Consider the following 24,192-nt stretch of genomic DNA (forward strand, 5'->3'; position numbering starts at 1 on the left):
CGGCAAAGAAATTGATTGATTCAAGTGAAAATCCAAGACCAACTTTGGCAAAAAAGACGGAACAGTATCCAGCCCCCAGAGTCACCTGCAGAAAAGATTCCCAGCAAGACAAGGCCTGCAGTTCGGAGACTCTATACACAGAACAAACTGCCATAAGAAACACAGTCTTCAAAGTAAGTATCCTTAAGGGGAGGCTACACGGTGGTCGAAAGGTGGGACTCATCAAAAAATCCTAAACCAGATTAAAACTACACAAGGGCACTGGATGGGCTAACAAGGGTCCACCATCCACCTGACCTCAGAAACAGGCAAGAGCCACCACCTGCACCTTCAATGAATTAAGGGCAAACCCCTTAATCAATCCATCCTGCAAAAAATCCAAAATGAGTGGGATCTTAATTGAACGAGGATGAACCCTTGATCTTCACACCAAGCTTCACTCACCAAACCTGAACATAGTCTAAGGAAGTGGAGAACTTTCTCGTCCGAAGCAAGGTGATAATCACAGTAGTAGAATATCCATGCTTCAGTCACTGAGCCCTCTCAAGGGCCATACCATAAGACAAAATAAAGTCTGATCTTTGTGAAGAACAGGCCCCTGCCATAGAAGATCCCTGTGGACCAGTAATCGGATAGGAGAGTCCACCAGGAGCCTTTGCAGATCTGCATACCATGGCCTCCTGGGCCATCTGGTGCCACCAGAAGCACCATCCCTGTGTGACTCTTGATTCTCCGAATCATTCTGGCCAACATGGGCCATGGGGGAAAAGGCATATAGAAGCTTGCCTTCCGATCACTTCTGCATGAGGGCATCGATGCCCAAGGTCTTTATATCTCTCCTGCAACTGAAGAAGTGAGGAAGCTTCACATTGTGAGATGTCACCAGCAAGTCTAGAAATGGGAGGCCCCAGCAGTCCATTTTGATCTGGAATGCCTCGTTTGACAATTCCCATTCTTCTGGATCCAGACTCTATCTGCTAAGAAAGTCTGCTCTTACATTGTCTTTTCCTGTAATGTGTAAGACTGAGATCTCCTGAAGATGTACGTCCGCTCATTCCATGAGTTGGGCTATTTCCTGCAACACTTGCTGGCTCTTGGTTCCTTCCAGGCGATTGATGTAAGCCATTGTTGTCACATTGTCTGACATTATCTGGACCACTTGACCCTGCAAGCGGTTGACGAATCGCAAGCTTGTCAATCGAACGGCACGGACTTCCAGCCGATTGATGCTTCTGAGAGATTCTTCTGTACTCCAGTGCCCCTGCACTGTCAAATCCTGACAGTGAGCCCCTAGCCCTGGAGGCTTGCATCCATTGTGGCTACTAGCCAGTCCGCTGATCGTAGGGAAACTTCCTTCCTCAGATGATCCGCTTGCAACTACCACTGCAGTTGGATGCAGATCTCCACCAGTAAGTGAAGCCGTATTGAATAGTCCTGAGATTGTGGACTTCAATGAGTAAGCAGAGTGCACTGAAGAGGATGAATATGTGCCCTTGCTCACAGAACCACCTCTAGGGTGGCTGCCATCAACCCAAGCACCTGTACATAAGAGCACTCCGTCAGGCATATTAAGAACATAAGAAATTGCCATGCTGGGTCAGACCAAGGGTCTATCAAGCACAGCATCCTATTTCCAACAGAGGCCAAACCAGGCCACAAGAACCTGGCAATTACCCAAACACTAAGAAGATCCCATGCTACTGATGCAATTAATAGCAGTGGCTATTCCCTAAGTAAACTTGATTAATAGCAGTTAATGGACTTCTCCTCCAAGAACTTATCCAAATCTTTTTTGAACCTAGCTACACTAACTGCACTAACCACATCCTCTGGCAACACATTCCAGAGCTTAAATGTGCATTGAGTGAAAAATAATTTTTTCCGATTAGTTTTAAATGTGCTACTTGCTAACTTCATGGAATGCCCCTAGTCCTTCTATTATCCGAAAGTGTAAATAACTGATTCACATCTACTCATTCAAGTTCTCTCTTGATCTTAAAGACCTCTATCATATCCCCCCTCAGCCATCTCTTCTCCCAGCTGAACAGCCCTAATCTTGTTTTTGTTAATAGTCGCACCTGCACCATCAGCTTCTGAATGCAGATCTCTGCAAGAACATCATGCCTTGCTTCATGTTGAAATGAACACTGAGATACTCCAATTTCTGGGATGGCTGTAGATTGCTCTTGGACAAGTTCACCACCCAACCTAGTTCCTGTAGCAAGGAGATTACCTTGCGTGAGACCTGAAGGCTCTCTTTCATACTCTTGGCTTGAATCAGCCAATTGTCTAAGTATGGGTGGACCAGAATTACATCCTCTCTCAACACTGTCGCTACCACCACAACCTTGAAAAAGGTTCTGGGTGCGATGATCAAACTGAAGGGCAGTGCTCGAAACTGATTTTGCCACCCCAAAACAGGAAAATGCAGAAACTGTTGATGCTCTAGTCGGATGATAGGTATCTTCTAACAAATCTGGAGACGTAAGAAACTCCCCTGAATGTAAGGTTTCCATGCGGACCCAAGTCACCCGCAAATGACAGTTGACTCCTTTGCAATCTAGGATGGGGCATAAGGAGCCCTCCCTTCTTGAGCACAACAAAATAAATGGAATATCGGTCTGTATTTTCTTGTGACATGGGCTCTGGGACTACAGCCTGCAGGCTGAGGAGTCTTGACAATGTACACTCCACTGCCTGCCTCTTCTGCGGAGAGCTGCAGGGAGACACCATGAAAATGTCCTGAGGAACACTGAGAAACTTCAGAGCACAGCCAATCCTTATGACCTCGAGAACCCACTGGTCTAAAGTGATCTCAATCCACCTCTGATAAAAAAGAGAGGCGACCCCTATCTCCTGTTCCTGGGGGTGTGGGTCAGCACACATTCATTGAGTCTGCACTGTCTGGGCTGCCTGGGATGAAAGGACTGAGACCTACCCAAAGGTCGAACCCTCTGAGAAGCTGCTCCACTGTAGGGTTGAAAGCATTTGAAACCCTAGCATGACCTCTCGTGCCGATGGAGTGTGGAGCCTGCTTTTTAACCTCTGGTAACAGAGGAACCTGGTACTCACCCCACTTATTGGCCATTTTCTCCAGCTCACTACCACACAAGAGTGATCTTTTAAAGGGCAATTTCATAAGATTAGACTTTGAAATGGTATTGCCCGACCAATTCCTGAGCCATAGCTGTTGCCTAGCCGCTATTACTGAAGCCATCCCTCTGGCAGAAGTACGGACCAGGTTGCAGCCCACATCTGCCGAAAAAGCAGCTGCTGGTTCCATCACCGCCCTGAAATTCATACCAGATTCATCAACTTCTTGAGAGAGAAGTAAACAAGAATGAGACACCAGGGAGCAACAAGAAGCTATCTGCAAATTAATTGCCATCACTTCAAAAGGCTTGCTTAAGAATAGCCTCAATTCTCCTATCTTGCACATCCTTAAATGCAGCTCTTCCTTCTACAGGAATAGTTATCCGCTTGGTGACAGCACACACAATCGCATCTTCTTCAGAAAGCGCAGCTGCTTTCTCACAGCTAGATCCAGGGGTACAGCCCTTTCAAGGCTTGTCCCCCTTTAAAATGAACTTCCGGTGCACCCCATTCAAGATCAATCAATTCTTTAATAGCCTCCATAATGGGGAGGCAACATGATGCTTTATGCAAGAAATTAAAATGGGATTTTTCTTTGGCTCAGACATGGAATCGGCATCCGGCACCTCAGCATCTTCAACGTCTGGGAAATCAGAGCCGGCAACTCATCTCCATGAAAGAAATGCAACATAGTTCTATACGGCTCCAATCCCAAAGGAATTTCCCTATCCTCCAGGAAGTAAGGATTGGCTTCATCATCCGTGCCACCTGGGTCCCTAACAGCGTGACCCACAGCAGGTCTAGACGTACTCCGACACTTACCAGTAGCACAAGGCTTGCGGGAATCTGCAGCCTGCGGTCCTGAACTGTTAGGATTGGCCGGGGCCACCAACTGCGCCTAAAGAAAGGACTACAGCCCTTGAAAAAAAAATTCCACCCAAGAAAAAGCAGAGGGATCCATACGAAAACCAGGGGGCATCAGTCCTGTGCCCACTGAACTATCTTTCCCCCGCTGACAAACCAGTTAAGGGAGCCCCCAAACCAGGCGAAACCTCTGGCAGTTCCCCCTCCTTTTCCATTCCCACAACATGCTGGGAAGGGCCGGGCTTAGCAAAATCAGTCGGAGACAATTCTCCCTGAGCCTCCAAGCAGCTTTGACACAAGTTAGATGGGACGCCAGGCTGTGATGCCCAAATATGGCAAGCAGCACCAAAGGGTGAGGCACTTAGGTTTCTTTGCTACCAGCGCCATGGAAAAACACCCACTATCAGTTTGCTCCAAAAAGTGTCCGATAACTGTGTGCCCAGCTACGCTCGTATTAAGCTCTAACCATGGACGCTCAAAATGTACGAGCCCAATACACGGTTCAGGTAGGCGCCCACCTAAGTGCTCACTTGATAAATGCACACTTGAGCACACACCTAAGTGCCCTTTAACGCATACCCGGGTGCGCAAGCATGAACGACAAACACTGATTCGTGGCAACCTTGTGAGCAGAAAAACAAGCTAACGCCACCGCAGCCTACCACATGGCGACTAAGCGAAGCATCAGAGTGGAGCCTAGCCAAAAAGGCCGCTCGTCTTTTTACCGTAAGCTGCTACGACTCCCTAAGCTCCCCTGGAGGCGGGAATGGACGATGGAGACCAGCAGGAGGATGGAATCCCTAAAAGTAACTCGCCTTTTCTTTCTCTCTCTTTTTTTTTTTTTTATTAGCCTTTACCCTCTCCATCCTGGCCGACTACAGAGTCAGTCTCCGACTGCAGAGGGAGAGGGCAAAGGCCTTCACCGCCACGCTAGGCTTCCTGCGCCTGCTAGCCTCTTAGCTGTTTGCCTTTATACAGCTAAGTCCACACTGGAAAACCAGCTACCGGACTGAGGCACTCATCTGAGGGAGGGGTCTTCAGATATCACCTCAGGAAAACTCGACTGAGGGAGAGACCATAAAGTATCACCACAGGGAGAGTGGGGCACATTAACTTCCTTCTTTTCTCCTTCTACAAACTTTTTTTTTTTTTTTAAATAAGCAATCCCCAGTAGGGAGATGCACGTCCACCATCTGCTGGAGACGGAGAATTCTGGCGGGCTGATGTCAGTGCAGGGGTATATATATACCATGACGTCAGCTTTGCTCCATCTCCATGTAGAAATGTATAACACACTGGTGTGGATTAACCTGTCTGACTGCTAAGAAAGTAAGGAATTACTGACCTCTAGCAGTCTGTGATATTTTTCTTTAAAATGTATACTACCTTCTCACTTCCTAGGTTCCATGAAAGGGAGCTGATGCACACCATTGGAATTAATCTGCATTATTATATCAACATTACACCGCATGATTTGGCCCAAAGAGTAATACAAATATATGCATCCAGGTTCTGATGGCACTGCTCAAATTTAAAACTTGTTCAATAATTCTCACAGCAGACATCTGATTGAAGCTATGGCAAGAAAGTAAATTATTAACATGGGCAAAGTATAAAGAATACTACCTCAAGGAAACCATAATTACAGTTCAGTAGTTTCCTATTTTTCAGGTCACAAGGAAGAGCAATAGACAAGAAGCTTGTGGGGAAACAGCCAAGGGGTTAATTTCAATTTCCAATGTTGAGAATGTTCCAGTGTGTACGTGTGTAAATGCATATATCAAAAGAGATTTTAACCTGTAACTTGATCAACCAGAATTCGTGAGGTGATGATGCGTCCATATTGTGAAAATAATTGTTCAAGCTCTTTCTGAGTCATTGTTTTAGGAAGGCCGCTAACATATAAGTTGGCATCTCGGATTGATGCTGAACTTGGGCGAGCGTATGAAACCTAGGAGGGGGGGAAAAAAAAAAAAAAAGAAATGTTAAAGCTCTGATCATAGCAAAAACACAAAGAGCAAAAATTCGCGAACCTATCGAAGCAAACCAATGTAAACAAAAGGTATCGCCTAGAAATATCTAATCCACACCGTCTGCTCAAAGAAATATCTAAATTTTTTGAAGAACAGGACTGCATCAGCAAGCCTTTGTCGACGTGCACAATGTAACCACATTGAGCCGTCCGGTCTTATCTATCATTTGCAGCCTGTGTATGTTCAAATCACATTCTCCAATATTATTTCAATTGATGTTGATGTATATAACTGTGTAAATTCACAAACTGATCATTACACAAACAGTTTATATTCCCTCTTACAATCAATAGGACCAATCTGAAGCACTCAGGTATTCCAACAATGTTTTTTTTTTTGGGGGGGGGGGGGGGGGTGATGGTCTGTGGAAGTTCAGTAGCTTCCTAACTGCTTCATCAGAACTCATCTCCTCAGAGGTACAGCCCCAGGAACCTTCATTTGCAGCTATCTAGGCATTCTCCTCCTCTTATATAGCTCCCCCCCCCGCCCCCCACACTTAGACCGGTGTTTCGACCACAGTAGGCAGTGGCGGATTGGCCGACTGGCTCTTTGGGCATGCCCTGGTAAGCTGGCCAGGCCAGTCCCATGCCTGGTGTTGACTGCAGCAGCCCCATGCCTGAGGAGCCACTGCAATCGGTGCCATGGCCCCGCAACAGCTAATCAGGCAGAGGAGGAGCCTCTCCCAAGGCTCTCTGCTCACTTTTGAACTTTTGTTTTCTCCTCAGCTGCAGCCGTGGCTCCATGGGCTTGTACCTGGTTTGATTTTTGTTTTTGTTTTTTTCTTTTTTTCATGGCTCCATGGGCTTACCTCCCCTCTTCCACCCCCCCCCCCCCCCTCCAGCAGGACCATGGGCCTGTCTTTTGTTGTTGTTTTTTTTCCCGTCTTGGTATTGCCTATGCAGCATGGGACTGATCCCCCCCTCCTCTCATCACCACAAAGGCAAGAAATATTCCTGTCGCCTCTCCTCACCCCAGCCCTGTCTTTTTCTCTGTTGTGGGAGGCAGCCAGCAACCTCCCTCTGCTGCCTCATCACTGGCTGAAGGCCTCTCCATCTCTGCCACTGGCTGGCCCTCCCCCCCCCCCCCTTATGATGGGGCCACACAAAAAAATAACCCTCTCCCCCTCCCATCCTGCAAAATGGCCTTTCTGTCCACCTCTTCTCACACCAGTACCATCAGCAGGTATCCACTTATGGCTTCCCCCTTACAACCAATGTTAAGTAAAAACATTTTAATATATTCAGAGACAGCAGGGGAAAAGAGTGAGTGTGGGAGTGTCAGTGAGCATGTGTGTGTGCGAACATGTATGAGCTGCGTGTGCAAGCGAGAATGCATGTATGTCAGCGTGTAAAAGGAAGCCTACATGTGTGTGTGTGTGTGTGTCAGCAAGTATATGTGGGAGCAGGCGTGAGTTTGTGCATGTCAATGAGTGTGTGTTTGTGTGCATCAGGGAACATGCAAGTATCAGAGAGCATGAGTGTGTGAATGTGTGTCAGAGTGTGTATGAAGGGAAGAGAAAGTTGGGTACCCCACCTCAGTAATCCACAATAATCTCAGGATGACTGGAAATTTAAAGTTCCAAAGTATATAAAGCAGGGAATTAATTCTTCTTGGTTTTAGTTATTAGGTGTTTTCTGATGTGTCTGCTATTTTAAAATATTTTATTGGTGTTTGGGAAATTTTATATGAATTTTATTTATTGGACGTTCTATTCGTTAGCAGTTTTGAAATACTTGTATTAGTATGCTTTTACTATTACTGATGATTTATATTTCTTGATTTCATTGTTTGATGTTTGAGGAATGGTGATGTTTTTGTTTTTCCATTGTTGCACGGTTTTCAATTCAATTTTTGTTTGCAAATTTCTATTTATACTCTATGGTCTCCTTATTTTTTATTTGGTGAGGGCTGTGTTCTGTATGTGTATCCAAGGTCAGGTATTCTGCTAGTATGTAGTTTCTGTGTGTGGTAATCTAGAGCATCCTGGCTTCATCTGTTTTCCTAATAGGAGGGGTATTGGTGTTTTAGGGGCTAGTGTAATATTTTCAGTGTTGCCTTTTTTCTAAAGCATTTAGGGCCGGATTTTAAAAGGGTTACGCGCATAAGGTATGCGCGTAACCATTTTAAATCCCCCCTGCGTGCCGCCGAGCCTATTTTGCATAGGCTCGGCGGCATGCGCAAGCCCCGGGACGCGTGTAAGTCCCGGGGCTTGCAAAAAGGGGTGGTCGGGGGCGTGACCAGGGGGTGCGGTTTTCGATCGGGGGCGTGTTCGGGGGCGTGTGGGCGGTCCGGGGGCGTGGCCGAGTGCCCCGACACAGCGGCCTGTGTTGGGGCCTACCGTGCTGGCGCACGTAAGTTACTACTGCCCGGAGGCAGTAGTAACTTTTAAGATAAAGGTAGGGAGGGGGTTTAGACAGGGCCGGGGGGGGGGGGGGGTTAGGTAGGGGAAGGGAGGGGAAGGTACCAGGGGGGTGAATGGAAAGTTCCCTCCGAGGCCGCTCCGATTTCGGAGCGGCCTCGGAGGGAACGGGCAGCGCGCGCAGGGCTCGGCACGCGCAAGGGGGTAGATTTTCAAACTATGCGAATAGGCCTACTTTTGCTGGCGCATCAGGCGCAAGCAAAAGTACGCTGGATTTTAGTAGATACGCGCGGAGCCGCGCGTATCCACTAAAATCCTGGATCGGCGCGCGCAAGGCTATCAATTCTGTATAGCCGGTGCGCGCCGAGCCGCGCAGCCTACCCCCGTTCCCTCCAAGGCCGCTCCGAAATCGGAGCGGCCTCGGAGGGAACTTCCTTTTGCCCTCCCCTCACCTTCCCCTCCCTTCCCCTACCTAACCCACCCACCCGGCCCTGTCTAAGCCCCCCCCTTACCTTTGTCGGGGGATTTACGCCTCCCTCTGGGAGGCGTAAATCCCCGCGCGTCAGCGGGCCTCCTGCACGCCGGGACGCGACCTGGGGGCGGGTCCGGAGGGCGCGGCCACGCCCCTGGGCCGCCCCAGGCCGTAACCACGCCTCCGGGCCCACCCCCAAAACGCTCCCGGCACGCCCCCTAAACGGCGCGCGGTTCGGGCCCGCCCCCGACACGCCCCCCTCGGAGAACCCCGGGACTTACGCGAGTCCCGGGGTCTGCGCGCGCCGGTGAGCCTATGTAAAATAGGCTCACCGGCGCGCAGGGCCCTGCTCGCCTAAATCCGCCCGGATTTGGGCGGATTTAGGCGAGCAGGGCTCTGAAAATCCGCCCCAAGGTGCACAAATGTGCACCCCCTTGCGCGCGCCGACCCCGGATTTTATAAGATACGCACGGCTACATGCATATCTTATAAAATCCCGTGTACTTTTCTTCGCGCCTGGTGCGCAAACAAAAGTACGCGCGCGAGGATTTGTAAAATCTACCCCTTAATAATCAGTAACTCAATTTGCTGAATCATTTACTAGATCTGATGTACCTACTTTATTTAATGTAATTGTTTTGCCTTATTTTTATGAGTGTAATGTTGTAAACCGCTTAAATGGGCAGATACCTGCCCTATTCGTGCGGTATATAAGAATTTAAATAAATAAATAAATAAATAAATATATAAGTAGGGTTGTCACTGTTTTCAGCAATAGTACCTGTGCTGCGAAAACATCAATTTTTTTGCACCTTCAAAGAAACAAATTCTAGAAAATAAACTAAATTTAAAATTTCTAAGCAACTAAAAATAGAAGGCCTGACTATAAGCAAATGCTCTTTACCAGAGGGTATCGTTTCCATATTGCGTCAAGAATTGTGGTTGTATCGTTAGTTCATTTGAGAATGTAGAATTAAAGGTCAAACAAGTTGTAGGTGATAACTTTTTACTGGACTGATTTACTACATTTATGATTAGCTTCCAAGAGATATCCTCTCTTCATCAGGTCAGTGAAGAAACAGCTCCCATACTTAATCCAACGCCTAGGCCCGCCCACCTATCATGTCTTATGATAGAACATCCAGCTGCCTATGCTCCCTGTGTTTTTTCTGGGCAGTACCCCCAGCCATCACAAACCTACCAGCATCGACCTGCTTAGATTCTGCAGACTCCTATCTAACTACTCCATGGATTATAGGGTCACTAGCTTGTGCTTTCTGTATCTGTGCCTTGTTTTCTTCTTGTCAACTCTCCTTGCTTCTATTCACGGGAATGGTTATTTTTAATACTGTAACCACCTAACCTTGTTTCTACTACTGTCCTCTCTATATATGACCCAAGCATGCTTAAATTCTGTTAAGATTTTGGCTGCCACTACCTCTGCTCGTAGGCTATTTCCAGGCATCTACCACCTTCTCAGTAAAGAAGTCTTTTTTTCATATTTCCTCTGAACCTTTCTCTCTGAAACTTCAGAATATACAAACCTATACAATAGTTTGCTTTGTCTTTAGTATAGTACTGAAACTAAACAGAACTGATGCTTGCAAATAAATGCCAAGTCTAAGGGTTTGTTATGTATATATGAGCATGACTTTAATGATAGATAAGCACAAAGCAAGTAACTGAATTTTTTCTTCTTTTCCCCCATAAGAATATGCTTTAGCAGTACAAAACTTTTAAAATATACCTAATATTTCATATGGCCATATATTTTCTATTATGCAAAAAATGAATAATAATACACTACTGCACTCTCCTGGTCTTTTTTCATTCACAAAGTGTATATGGTCTACTCTAAATAAAGCTTGTGGTACTAGCAAACTAACAGAAGTGGACAGCTGCCTTTGGAAACTAAATATATTTTGCCATAATTCTATTTATAATGTAAAAATGCTTTCTTTGTATGAAAGTTCACTGAATTTGTACAAGAAATATTTTTAAAAATCCAATTTTGAGCTCAGATTTCAAAACTGTCTGTTACGCATGTAGGGCCGGATTTTAAAAAGGTTACGCGTGTAACCTGTCTTACGCGCACCGGGCCTATTTTAAAAAGGCCCGGCGACGCACGAAAAGCCCCGGGATGCTTGCAAGTCCCAAGGCAGGAGAGGGGTCAGAGGCCTCCGACACAGCGGCCATTGCCGCTGTGTCGAAGGATCATGTGCCGGCAGCCTGCTGGCGCGCACAACTTGCGCCTGCCTGGAGGCACACGTTGAGGGGGTTAGAATAGGGCTAGGGGGAGGAAAGGTTAGGGGATGGGGTAGGAAGGTCAGGTTAGGGGGGAGAGAACGGGGGAAGGCAGCGCGGCTCAGCGTGCGCAATGTGCACAATTGTGCACCCCCTTGCGTGCGCTGACCCCTGATTTTATAACTTGCGAACGTCTGCGTGCACGAGTTATAAAATCGGGTGCACCTTTTTAAAATCTACCCCGTAACGTGCAGAGATTTAAACAAGGTGCCACACAGTTTATAAAATACTGCATATTTCTGCCCTATAAGTACAGACATACAGGGAATTTTCAAAGGAGTTACACTAGATTAAAGATAAAGTCAGCTGACTTGTTGTTTCTACAGAAAACACATCTCACCGATGCGGAGCATCAAAAGTTATGCCAATATTAGGTAGGGTCGGTACATTATGCTTCTGCATCCACCAAGTCGGCAGGCGTGGCCATTTTGATTCATAAAAATGTACCCCTGACCATCCAACAGGAAAGACCCTTTGGGCCGGTATATCATACTTATTGCTGAGATGCCCCGTACTCCGATGGTTTTCTGTTACCTATACGCGCCGAACACTTATAGCCCCAGATTTTTTTTGAGAGCTACTTAAAATTTTACTTCCTTATTCTTCACACACTTTGATAGTGGGGGGTGACTTTAATGTGGTGCATGACCCTCAATTGGACAGGTCCTTAGTGAATCCTAATGATCGACGGCCGAGCAAAGGGATTATTTTTCTAGAACACTCTTTACATCTGGTAGATGCATGGCGGATGCTGCACCCATCAGAGAGAGACTTTATGCATCTCTCTCGGGCTCATTCTACCCATTCTAGACTAGACTACGTTTTGGTAAGCTCACATGCATTCTCCAAAATTAGCAATACAGGCATTGATGATATTGTCATTTCAGATCAAAACTCCCGGGGCCAGAAGGGCAAAATCTGACGCCTCCTTGGCATTTCCCCTACTTCTTGGCTGAGGAACCTCAATTTCAAAATTTCCTACACACTAGGTGGCATGACTATGCTACCTTGAACAAGGCCCATATGAGCGATCCTATCTTATTTTGGTATGCGGCCAAGATGGTGCTCAGAGGGGATATTATATCTTATTTGGCTCATTGATGCAAGATGCTAGATAAGCGCCTTCTGGCCCTGGGAGTTCAATTACAACAAGCAAAGCAGGCCTTACTTACTGCACATACTCGAGTAAACAAAGAGTGTTTTTTTGTCAGTTCAAACAGCACTAAATTCTTTGATTCACCAGAGGACCAAAAAGAGTCTGCTATATTACCAATTCAAGCTGTTTCAGTATGGTAATAAATCTGGGAAGTTGATGGCGAATCTTATTAAAGCTTCCAGGAGCCCCAGATTAGTTACCGCTTTGAGGTCCTCCTCTGGTAAAGAGGTTAATGATACCCCTACTATTTTAAGTAGTTTCCGCAAATATTACATAGATTTGTATACCTAAGAGGGTGGGAATGCGGATGGGTATGTCAATTTTCGTTCCAAGATAAGGCTGCCCCACTTGACTCCAGACCAGCATTCTTGGTTGAATGGTCCCATCACCTCTGACGATGTTACCACAACAGTTAGGCAAGCAAAGCACCTCAAGACCCTGGGCCCAGGCGAGTACACTGCAAGCAAATGCACAGTGGATTTGCTTGCGGCTCCCTTGATGCATGCGTTCAATACTTTAATTGAGGCTGGGACCTACCTTGCCCATACTAACACAGCTCATAAACCGGACAAGGATTTGTTAATTCCTGCCTTATATTGCCCCATTACTTTATTGAATTTTGATCAAAACTGCTGGCCAAAATTTTGGCAGATCGCTTAGCGGGGATTCTCCCCTCACTGATTTCCCCAGGTCAGGTGGGATTTGTGCGCAAACATTATGCCCTAACTAATATACAAAAGGTGCTTACTGCTATTGCCCTGTGTGGATGGGTGGAGGAGCCCTATTTAGTGGTTAGTTTCGACACCGAAAAGGTGTTTGATCGGGTGGAATGGGACTACCTGTTCCAATGTCTCTGCAATATAGGCATAGAGGGCTTCTTCCAGGATGCGGTGCGCTTGCTCTACACTGATCTGACGTTGATCATCACAGTCAATAGAGCTGTCTGACCCTCTCTTGATAGAGAGAGGGACCAGACAGGGCTGTCCTCTATCCCCTTTCCTTTTTCTCATAATGTTAGAGCCCCTTCTTCTTTATATCCAAACTGCCAAGGATGTAAGGGAGATCAAATTGGGAGAGGAACTTTTTAAATATGCGGCGTATGCCGATGATATCTTGGTTTTCCTCACGGAGCCTTATTGCTCTTTACAGCATTTGTTGTAGATTTTCCAGGCTTTTGGAACCTTTTCTGGCCTTTGTATAAAACTGGGATAAATCAGAAGCCCAAGCTTTCCCGGATATTCTTAAGGAGATGTGGGGTACGTCGTTCCCCCTGCACTGGTACATCCATCTACATGAATTATGCTGCGGAGGAGGTTCTGGTGGCCCCGTTAGACTTGCGTTACGTGTTGCGGGTGCAGATGTCTGGTCTCCCAGCCTCAATATCGCACCATGTGTTACTAGAGCCCTTCCATTTGACATGGGTCCATTCAACCAAGAAGCTCAGAATCTCACGGTTGTGCTCCTATCTACTTCCCATACAGGGTAATTTTGAATTTTTGAATTTTCCTCGGGATTACAATCAGCAGCTTTTCGGGCCTGGGCGGATCGGGGTATCCTTCAATTGGGATATGTCTTAGATGGGGACGGTTTCATGCTCCCCTTTCAGACCCTGCGGGATCTTTATGGGCTCCAACCCTCCCACACATTTTCCTACTTACAGGTGCAACATTAATTCGGTTCCTTGTCACAGGAGTCACACAAATCCCAGGTTTTTCAGACTTTGAATGACTTGTTTTTATTTGATAATCAGAAACCGATCTCCCTGTTGGCCTATTATAAGGGTCTCAAAAAAAAAAAAAGGGTTACAGTTGATACATCTATGGTTCTGGCAGAAAGCTGGAATAAAGGTGGTCTGTTTTCAATAGTCCCATCGTTGCTGAGGCGGGGTTTTAAACAAATCTCAGCCTCTATCACCAATATGTACTATAGAGAAATGCAGTATAAATTCCTATGCCGTGCTTATGTTTCCCCTCGCATTATGTACTTGTCTGGAATCATTGACTCGGAGACATGTGTGAAGTGTCCCATGACCGTGGGGTCTTTAACCCGCCTTTTTTTGGGCGTGTCCCTTAATCAAGCACATCTGGGGTCATATTGTTCAGTATCTAGGAGGCATCTTGGCTGTTACTCTCCCCTTGACTCCAGAGCTACTGTTATTTGAATGTATTCCTCCCTTGCTGGTTAAAGGTTTGGGACCTTGCCTTTTTATAAAAAAGGTGACCCTGGTTGGGAAATGACTAGTTCTTCTTCAGTGGAAGGAACCTACCCCTCCCTCTTTTTGGATGTGACAGAACTACGTGCACCGTATGATGTAGCTGGATAATGTGGCTTCGAAGATCTCCCCTCAGCATCGACGCCGATCCTTGTCGATTTGGTCTGGTTACTTACAAACATTCTCTCATCATTCCAGGAATCTGATACTAAATGACTGACCGGAATGGCGGAAGATGGAAAGATTCTTTACAGAGGCTGATTCTAGCTTATGTGAATGAGAGTGAACTGTTGGGGGGGATTTTCGTATCTACGCGTGGGGATAGATTTATGCGCACAACCCGGCGCACACAAATCTATGCCCGATTTTATAACATGCGCTCGCGGCCTCGGAGGTAATGGGGAAAGCCATCGGGGCTTCCCTAAGGCTCGGCGCATGCAAGGTGCACAAGTGTGCACCCCCTTGCGCGCGCTGAACCCGGATTTTATAACATGCGTGCGGCTGCGCGCGCATGTTATAAAATTGGGCATAGATTTGTGTGCACCGGGTTGCGCGCACAAATCTACACCCGCGCGAGGATACGGAAATCTGGCCCAGGGAGCAAAGCCTTTATAACCATATATGCAATAAATTGCACACATTTGCATGTATGAAGGGTCATGATTTATGTAATTATTTCACGCATATAATTTAAAAATTAATAGCAAATAAATATGTGTTTGTTATTACTCACGTATACTGGTATAATTTACATGCTTTATAACCACTATATTATATTGGTATATGCGTATGTTTTCTCCCTGGAACTGTACAGAGCGGGTGTATAAATGGGACAGCAGCAGAAACCATTTCATTAGGGATTTTAAGAGCTGTTCTGCTGTTTATCCCTATAGCTTTCAATGAGGGCAAGACCTGGATGGTCTCCGCCTGTTCTTATGTCAAATACTGTTACTTTTTAAAATTTTTCTAAATTTATAGTCTGCGGTATCTCGTTTTATTTTTATAAACTACTTAGAACAATCACAAAATCAAGATGATGAGAGGTGGAGGAGAGAGAAAGGACTGAGATTAGTTGCAGTGGATATACCGGGGGTGACGTTTCTTACCCGGCCCCGACGGCGTTTCCTACTTCAATTCCCCGTGACATCATCGGCGCAACCCGTAGGAGGCCCATAAAATCGGCCTGCGCGCGGCTTTGCTTGACTTCTGGCTGTTTTGATTTCAGTTCGACTTTTTCTTCTTTAATTAGACTGTTTGTGAAGTGCTCTTCCAGCCTCAGGTAGGATAAAATTTGTTGATTAACTAATCTTTGAGATTATATATCTTCTAACATTCTGTGGGACTTCTCAATTCTCCACCTCCAGAAGGGGATATCCTGGATTAATACAATCCAATCCAGCTAAGTGGACCTTCCATCTAATTTATTTCTTATTTTTGTTAATTTCACACTAACTATGCCCCACTCATCCCAGAAGCGCCAGGCTCGAGAGAGGCTAGTAATGGAGGGAACAGCAGGACCTGTATTGGGCCCACTGGATGCCCATGTCAGGCGGGGAGCCATAATCCAGGGAGAACCATCGCTAGAAGGGAACCAGGAAGGTATGGATGCCCTTTGTGACTCGATCATCTCTCTCTCCTCGGTTTTGAGGACACCACTTGAGAACCCAGTGACTATAAGATCGATATCTAATGTGGATACTTCGCCCCCATTGAGGGATGTAGAGGGAAACCCAGTAACGATGATATCTGCCGTGGAAGGGTCCACACATGTGGGAGATTCAGATGGGAACGTAGCGGAGGGGCAGATGCTATACCAAGCAGAATCTAATATTATGTCTGGCTTGTTAAACAGATATTAAACCTATAGTTAGACCACCTGTTTTCTCTTTAGAAACAATATGGGAAACTCTAATTGTGATAAATAAAAAATTTACATTATCATTAAGACCGTTGGCAAAAAGAATAGAAAATGTTGATGGTAAAGTAAATAATGTAATAGCTGATAATATTAAAAGAGACCAGGTTAGAGAATCAACTAAGGTAGATTCTAAAAAATTGGTTGAACAGAATGCAATGCTAATAAAAGAAAATCAGTATGTTACAAGGAAAATGGAAAATCTAGAAAACCGGATACGTAATAAAAATTTAAGATTGGTAAATTTCCCTAGGATGCCTGAAATTTCCGCAAAGGAAATGTGGAACAAATTTGCTTTGGAGTTTTTAAAAATTCTGCAGCAAGCTTTGCCCCCAATGAATCAAATTTATTATCTCCCTTCTTGGAAGAAAGAGATAAAGAATCAGGTTTCTCAAGAGATTTCCCCTTTGAACGTATCAGAATTTCTAGAATCGTCTAACATAGGGGAGGTCCAACCAGCCACTATGGTTATTTCTTTCTTGTTAAATACAATAGAGATTAGGTTTTAAGGTTATATTTCAGAAATATTAAAGAGAAATTCTATCAATTAAATGTAAGGATTTTCCCAGATGTAACAAAAGAAACAAGAAGGAGGCAATTTCTCCTGAGACCCAAAATGTTACAGATGGGAGCCTTGTTTAAATTAAGGTTCCCGGTAAATGTTGTATATCCTATCAAAATGTTAGGTATTGCTTCTATCAACCTTCACAATTGACAAAAGGCATCACAGATAGAACTAAGGATGAAGGATTGGTTATAAACCCCCCCTAGAAAGTTACAGATTGTTCTCTAAATAATAAAGTAACTCCTCCGTCAGGATTGTATTTTATTTCTTAGAATATATTGTTTTGGTATTAGAAAACCTTCAAGTGATTAAAGGTAAACCCCTTCTATTTGAGGATGTTGGAAATTATGGTTTGAAAATATTTTTCTTTTACAAAATTATGTGTAATTAAAATTGATTTCAGTTTAAACCATATGATGTAAATATATCAAGAGGTTCTTGATTATGTAATGTGAAAAATTGATAAATAAAAAATAAAAAAAATAAAATCAAGATGATAAAAATGAACTAACAATGCAAGACAAAAATTCAATTAACAGATAATATAAGTCAGCAGAATTGTTCACTTAACACCAATCTGCAATAACCTTTCACTGTTCAGGCATTTATAATCAGTTTGTCTACTTATAAAGAATATCAGTGCTTGAGTACATTTATTTATTTTTATTTATTGTAATTGGTCACAGAACAGCTGTATTCAATCACATGGTAAAATGCCTGCCTAAACAGATGAAGCTGAAGTTGTTTCCTAAAAGCAGAACTACAGGGTTGCCTTCTTAATGCAACTGATAACTGAGTCCATAAAAGGGGACCTGTAACTGCAAAAATCTTGTCATGCATTTCAGAAAGTCTAATGACTTTTTGTCTGGGAAGGTCAAGTAAACATTGGTTTTCTGAATAAAGATTTCTGGATGGTTGATAGATGTATTCACCACATTTCATTTTTAATTTCACCACAAAGTTTCATTTTTAAGACTTTCTAATCCCATTAAGAGGCGTTAGAAGAGTTTCGTATCATCGATATTTATTTTTATATTTCTATATTTTCTTTATCTTGTTGCCTCGTTAGATATACGCAAGAACTTCAAGTTTCATTACGTTGCATTGTTAAAGATATCTTTCACTGTAAGAAACAAGTACCCCCCCCCCCGCTAATTTCCTTTTCGTTATCTGTAAACCGATGTGACATCATTGATCTAATGTCGGTATATAAAAATGTAAAAATAAATAAAATAAATAATGTTGAAAAGGGTACTCACGCATAGGGGTGCACTGCCATTCATATCATTGTGAATCATACAATGAATTTTAAAATTTAATACGTTGTTCTACCAGAAGCCAATGTAAAGTATACAGTATTGGAGTAATATGACTGAATCTAGTGGTGGTTACAGACAAAATCCTAGCGGTGACTGTAGAGGTCTTAGACCTGCCCACTAGAGTTAGCTCCCGTGTTCTAGCGACTGACTTTACAATCAGCTGTTGGATACAGCTCTCCCCTTAAAGACTTGGGCAGGTAGGTAATTCCTCTTAATGATGACCTTTCACCCTTTCAGTCTAACTCCATATATCCATTGGTCCTCTGCTCAGCTAATTAAACCCTGCAACCATTCTCAGTTTCAAAAAGTCCAAGCAGAAGAGGTATTGCATTAATAACTTTTATTCTTGAAGTTCACAGGCACAGATCGCTATTGAAAAATATCCCAGTCTTATCCTCCAGGCAGTAATATATTTCCCCATTAAGCAAGTAGTCATGCCTCCATTTCTTGATTTTTTAACAAAGCAGTTGTAACCTTTTTACATAAGCTACCAGACTTCCGTTAATTAAGCTTAACCTAGCCCCCTGGGTTCATGATAGGTATTGCTTCAACTGAGGCACACACCAAGTGGTTCCCAGGTTAACAGGAGAATCTTTTTTACACAGTTACTCAAATAATAGAAGTTTACCTTCCCAGCAGCCAGCATGTGCTAGCTGATTAGCCAGAGCTGCATTTTTGTAAGATTTAAACCTCTTACTCATTAATTAAGGAACACTCTATGCCTGTATAGCTCCCACCACTCAGATTCTTGACTGGAGCAGGTTTCCTCTCTGTGTAGTTGCAAGGCGTAGCTTGCCAGTTGAAGACGTCTTCCCTCTGCTTCAGCCCTCTTTGGGAAGTGCAACAGCCATTAATTAAAGGTCATTTCCCCCAGCCACACTTCCAAGCCATTGTCCTACCTCTTAGGAGAAATAACAGTTCTTGACTAAAGACGTTTTTTTTACACTGCTGCAATTCCAAGCATTCCTTCTAGCTCTTAGGAAAAAAGAAAAAACAGTTCTTTGTGCCTTGGTACAGCTATGTGTTCTCCAGCCTCAAAACAAAACCAACAAGCCACAACAAGAGAGAGCAGTGCTATTAGCTCCTATCTTATTTACCAAACTTCTCTGGCTTTTCATCCAGGGATTTTCTAAAGATATATTCTTCCATTTCAAAACTAGCAGTGCAGCCTAGCCATTCCTCAACCAACATAGATAAATTCACTTAGGGGCAGATTTTGAAAGGCTACGTGCGCAACCTGAGAGAATCTGCCCCTGCGCATGCCGAGCCTATTTTGCATAGGCTCGGCGATGCGCGCAAGCCCCGGGACTTCAAAAAAGGGGCGGGTCGGGGGCGGGTCCAGGGGCGTGGCAGTGGTTTGGGGGCGGGTCCGGAGGCAGGGCTGAATCCCCCGGCACAGCGGCCTGTGCTGGGGGATGGTGAGCCGGCACACTTTTGAAATAAATAATTTTGAAATAAAATAATTTTTGAAATAAAGGTAGGGGGGGACGATTTAGTTACGGCTGGGGGGTGGGTTAGATAGGGGAAGGGAGGGGAAGGTGGGGGGTAGCCGAAAAAAAGTTCCCTCCGAGGCCGCTCCGATTTTGCAGCGGCCTTGGAGGGAACGGGGAAAGCCACCGGGGCTCCCCTTGGACTCGGCGCGCGCAAGGTGCACACGTGTGCACCTCCTTGTGTGCGCCGAGCCCAGATTTTATAACATGCGTGTGGCAGCGTGCACATGTTATAAAATCGGGCGTAGATTTGTTCGTGCTGGGTTGCGAGAACAAATCTACGCCCGTGCGTAGATTTTAAGATCTGGCCCTTAGCTTAATGTCGCAGCTCTCCAGTGAATATCGTCTCTGGTTCTCTTTCTGGTTCTTCCTCGTCAGCTATCACCTCCTCCATGCTGAGGAGAGTTCTCAACTGTGTCCTGCTGCCCCCTGCTTCCTGTCTTCCTTCCATTTATACAGGGTTGCCTATTCTCCAAGGTAGGGGAGCCTCTGCCCCTAGCACTTCCAGGGACTGATTACTAAGGCTTCTGGGGGATGTAGTTTCCCAAAAAATCCCCAAAGCTTTTCTTTTATTACTTCCTCTTGCAAGGACTCACAACTGGGTAAATCACCACTCCATGCCAGAAATGATATTTAAAGATGATGATTCAGGGGAGCTGAAACAAATCTCAGTGAACCTCGAAGATGTACTAGGGCAAACTGACAAACTACAGAGTACCAAATCCCCTGGACCAGATGGTGTACATCCCAGAGTGCTGAAAGAAAGGAAAAATGAAATTGCAACCTACTATTAGTAATCTATAAATGATCATACAAATCAGCTATACTACCTGAAGACTGGAGTGTGGCCAATGTAACAGTGGTTTTTAAAAAGGGCTCCAGGGTGATTTGGGAAACTACAGACCAGCGAGCCTGATGTAAGTGCCGGGAAAAATGATTGAAACTATTCTAAAGAACAAAATTAGTGAACATATAGACAGTTTAATAGGACAAAGTCAACATGAATTTAACCAAAGAAAGTCTTGCCTCATCTATTTGCCACATTTTTTTCGAAGCTGTCAAACATATGGATATAGTTCATCTGGATTTTCAAAAAGTATTTGACAAAGTATGTCATGAGAGACTCTGGAGGAAATTAAAAAATCATGGGTTATGAGGCAATGTTCTATTAAGAGCATAAGAAATGCCATACTGGGTCAGACCAAGAGTCCATCAAGCCTAGCATCTTGTTTCCAACAGTGGTCAATCCAAGTCACAAGTACCTGGTATGTACCCAAACATTAAATAGATTTCAAGCTACTGTTCCTTAATGATTAATAGCATTTTATGGATTTTTCCTCTAGGAACTTATCCAAACTTTTTAAAACCCAGATACACTAACAGCTGTAACCACATCTTCTGGCAATGAATTCCAGAGCTTAATTATGCACCGAATGAAAAATAGTTTTTTAAAATTTGTTTTAAATGATCTACTTGTTAACTTCATTGAGTGCCCCCTAGTCCTATTATCTGAGAAATTAAATAACTGATTTACATTAACCTGTTCAAGTCCTTTCATGATTTTGTAGATCTCTATCATATCCCCCCTCAGTAATCTCTTCTCCAAACTGAATAGACCTAACCTCTTTAGCCTTTCCATGCTTCTTATTTTGATAGGCATTCTCTGCACTTGCAGACTGAGAACTGGTTAAAAGATAGGAAACAGAGAGCAGGGTTAAATGATCAACTTTCTCATTGGAGAAAAGTGAATAGTGGGATGCCTCAGAGATCTGTACTAGGTTCACTGCTTTTTAACATATTCATAAATGACCTAGAGATGGGAACAAGGAGTGAGGTGATCAAATTTTCTGATGATATAAAACTATTCAAAGTTGTTAAAACACAAGAGGATTGTGAGAAATTGCAAGATGACCTTGCAAGACTGGGAGAATAGGCAACCAAATGGCAGATGACATTTAATGTGGACAAATGCAAAGCGACGCACGTAGGGAATAGCAACCCAAATTATAGTTAAACAATGCAAGGTTCCACATTGGGAGTTACCACAAAGGAAAAGGATCTAGGTAATGATCAACTCATATATCCCAAAAGGTTTTGGTAATTTTGCACCATTCCACCAGGTAAAGATGATTTCTCCCTGATACAGGGCAGGATGAGTGCTGAATATGCAGGCTGGTCATAAAGTTGGTCCAGGTTTGGGATGAACCTGTTGTGTTGCTTTCAGTTCATGCTGCCAACTTTGAGCCGGAAACTGCTGTTGCTGCGGAAGCAGAGGCGAATCTCTGCACCATTGGAAATGCCGGAAGGGAAGTCTCTGGAAGTACGACTATTTAAAAGCACAATAGAATTGCTGTGAAATGGACTACTTCTCTAAGACAGTTGAGAGCAACTGGACGCCACCTGTTGCTCTTTGATTTGAGCAACTATTTTTCCAAACTGGTCTCCAAAGTAAATGATCTGCCAGGTAGAGGATGTCTACTAACTTATTGTGGGCATCACTGCATAAACCGTTACCTCTCAACTAAGCCATCTTGTATGCTCAGAAAAAGGCTGATGAGCACAAGTCATCATTGCGAATGCCTCATAATCTAATTGAATTAAGATGGCGTACATACTCTTCTGCATCTAGGAGGGGCTGTGGGTACACAGAGCTGCTATTCCTAGGAGGAAGAAAGTGTTTTAGTTTTTGAATGCAATCATGTAAGCATTGAACAATGTACAATTGGTGAGCCGAAATACGTTAATTCAGCACGGAGTTCTGGAACATATTTTTACCAAAATTGTCTAGGGGGTCTTTCCCTGGTGAAGTGTTTGAAAATATTGTTTTCTTTGCTCTCTTTAGAGTGGATTCCACTATAACTGATTTGATGAGGCAGCTGGACTACTCCAAAACTCGGAATCTTCTGGATATTATATTTGAGGTCTAATTTCCTGGCTACTGCGGTGCAGGAAATTGGATTCTCCCACATCCTTGTAACGTTTGAAGGATAGCATGGCTTGGAATAGCCGCTGGTTTCGCTGAGGTATCAACGATCTGGAAAAGACTGAAGACTTCTTGTGAGGGTCCTTTTCCTTATGGAGGTGAACTTCAAGCACTTTATCCAACATAGTAGTGACTGTTATCGGCAAGACAGGACATATCTCCCAGTACATACAGCCTGCCATCCAAAGGTGCAGAGGTCCCAGAATATGTCTCCAATTGTTGAAAAATTGCTTTCCAATATAGTACAATTTTATCACACTGAAAAAATTTGTGGTACAAAGTACTCAGCACTGACCTGCATTTAATGCAGCTGGTGGATTTATCCAGATCTATACTATGCCATTTAACATTACCTATATAACAATGATATATTATTTTAAAATGCATTTCTCACAGAGACATCAACATTATCAGTGGAAAACCATCTAAATATCTGAGGTGGTAACCTCCCTTTTTAAGACTCCATTCCAGTATCACACAATGGGGCAGATTTTCAAAGGCTACGCGAGTAACATATGCGCGTAACCCGAGAAAATCTGCCCCTGCGCACGCCGAGCATAAGCCCCGGGACGCGCGTATGTCCCGGGGCTTCGAAAAAGGGGCAGGAAGGGAGCATGTCCGGGGCTTGACGGCAGTCCGGGGCGTGTCGGCGATCTGGGGGTGGGTCCCAAGCCCTCCTCCATTCTGGCCGTGCCGGAGGTTTGTGCGCAAGATATGCCTGCCTCTGGCAGGCGGAAGACATAAAATAAGGTAAGGGGGTGGAATTTAGGTGGGGTTGGGTTAGATAGGGGAAGGGAGGGGAAGGTGGGGGGGGGGGGTGGCCAGAAAAAAGTTCCCTCCAAGGCCGTTCCGATTTCGGAGCGGCCTTGGAGGGAACGGGGAAAGCCATCAGGGCTCCCCTCGGGGATCCGGACAATTGCTCAGGCGAGGCCCTGGCTTCGGAGCGGCCTCCAGAAAAAGGTGAGATGCCTCCTGTGGCACAGCTACAGGAAGAATCGTAACACTGGCCCTGGCTTATCGTTTTTCTCTCTCCAGTTGCCCAGCCTGTGTACCCTCTCGCAGTAGAGCAGACCGCCATGTGGTGTAGGCCCAGCTTTTCAGGGATCTATGTTTCCACAAACACATACAAGTCTTTGTCCTTCCCTGATTCGGGGATCCCTAAAATACGGATGTTGTTCCTCCTTCTCCTATTTCCAGATCTTCAACATTTTCAGTCAGGGAGGAACCCAGTTGCTGCAGTTCAGTAAGCTGTCTCTTTGCTTGCTCCACCTCATTTTCTTGCTGTACTACACGTTGCTCCATTAGTCTAACCTCTGCATGTGCGAGTCAGAGCTCTCTTTAAGCTCTTCCATAGCCGACTGTGGTTTGTTCAGCCGATTGTCTAAGGCTGCAGACGTACTCTTAGAGCTTTGCTGCAGCATGTCATC

At 44.6% G+C, this 24,192-nt stretch overlaps 1 protein-coding gene across 1 annotated transcript in view; it reads right to left on the reverse strand.

Annotated features, from left to right (window-relative positions):
* The window catches only part of ELAVL4 (ELAV like RNA binding protein 4), a 187,048-nt gene that overhangs the window by 25,297 nt on the left and 137,559 nt on the right, over positions 1-24,192 (reverse strand). The window contains exon 3 of the mRNA XM_029618774.1: positions 5,755-5,908. Within this exon, the coding sequence (XP_029474634.1) occupies positions 5,755-5,908 (154 nt within the window). The remainder of the gene's footprint in view (positions 1-5,754; positions 5,909-24,192) is intronic.

The sequence above is a fragment of the Rhinatrema bivittatum genome, chromosome 10, assembly GCF_901001135.1.
Source record: "Rhinatrema bivittatum chromosome 10, aRhiBiv1.1, whole genome shotgun sequence".
NCBI lineage: Eukaryota > Metazoa > Chordata > Amphibia > Gymnophiona > Rhinatrematidae > Rhinatrema > Rhinatrema bivittatum.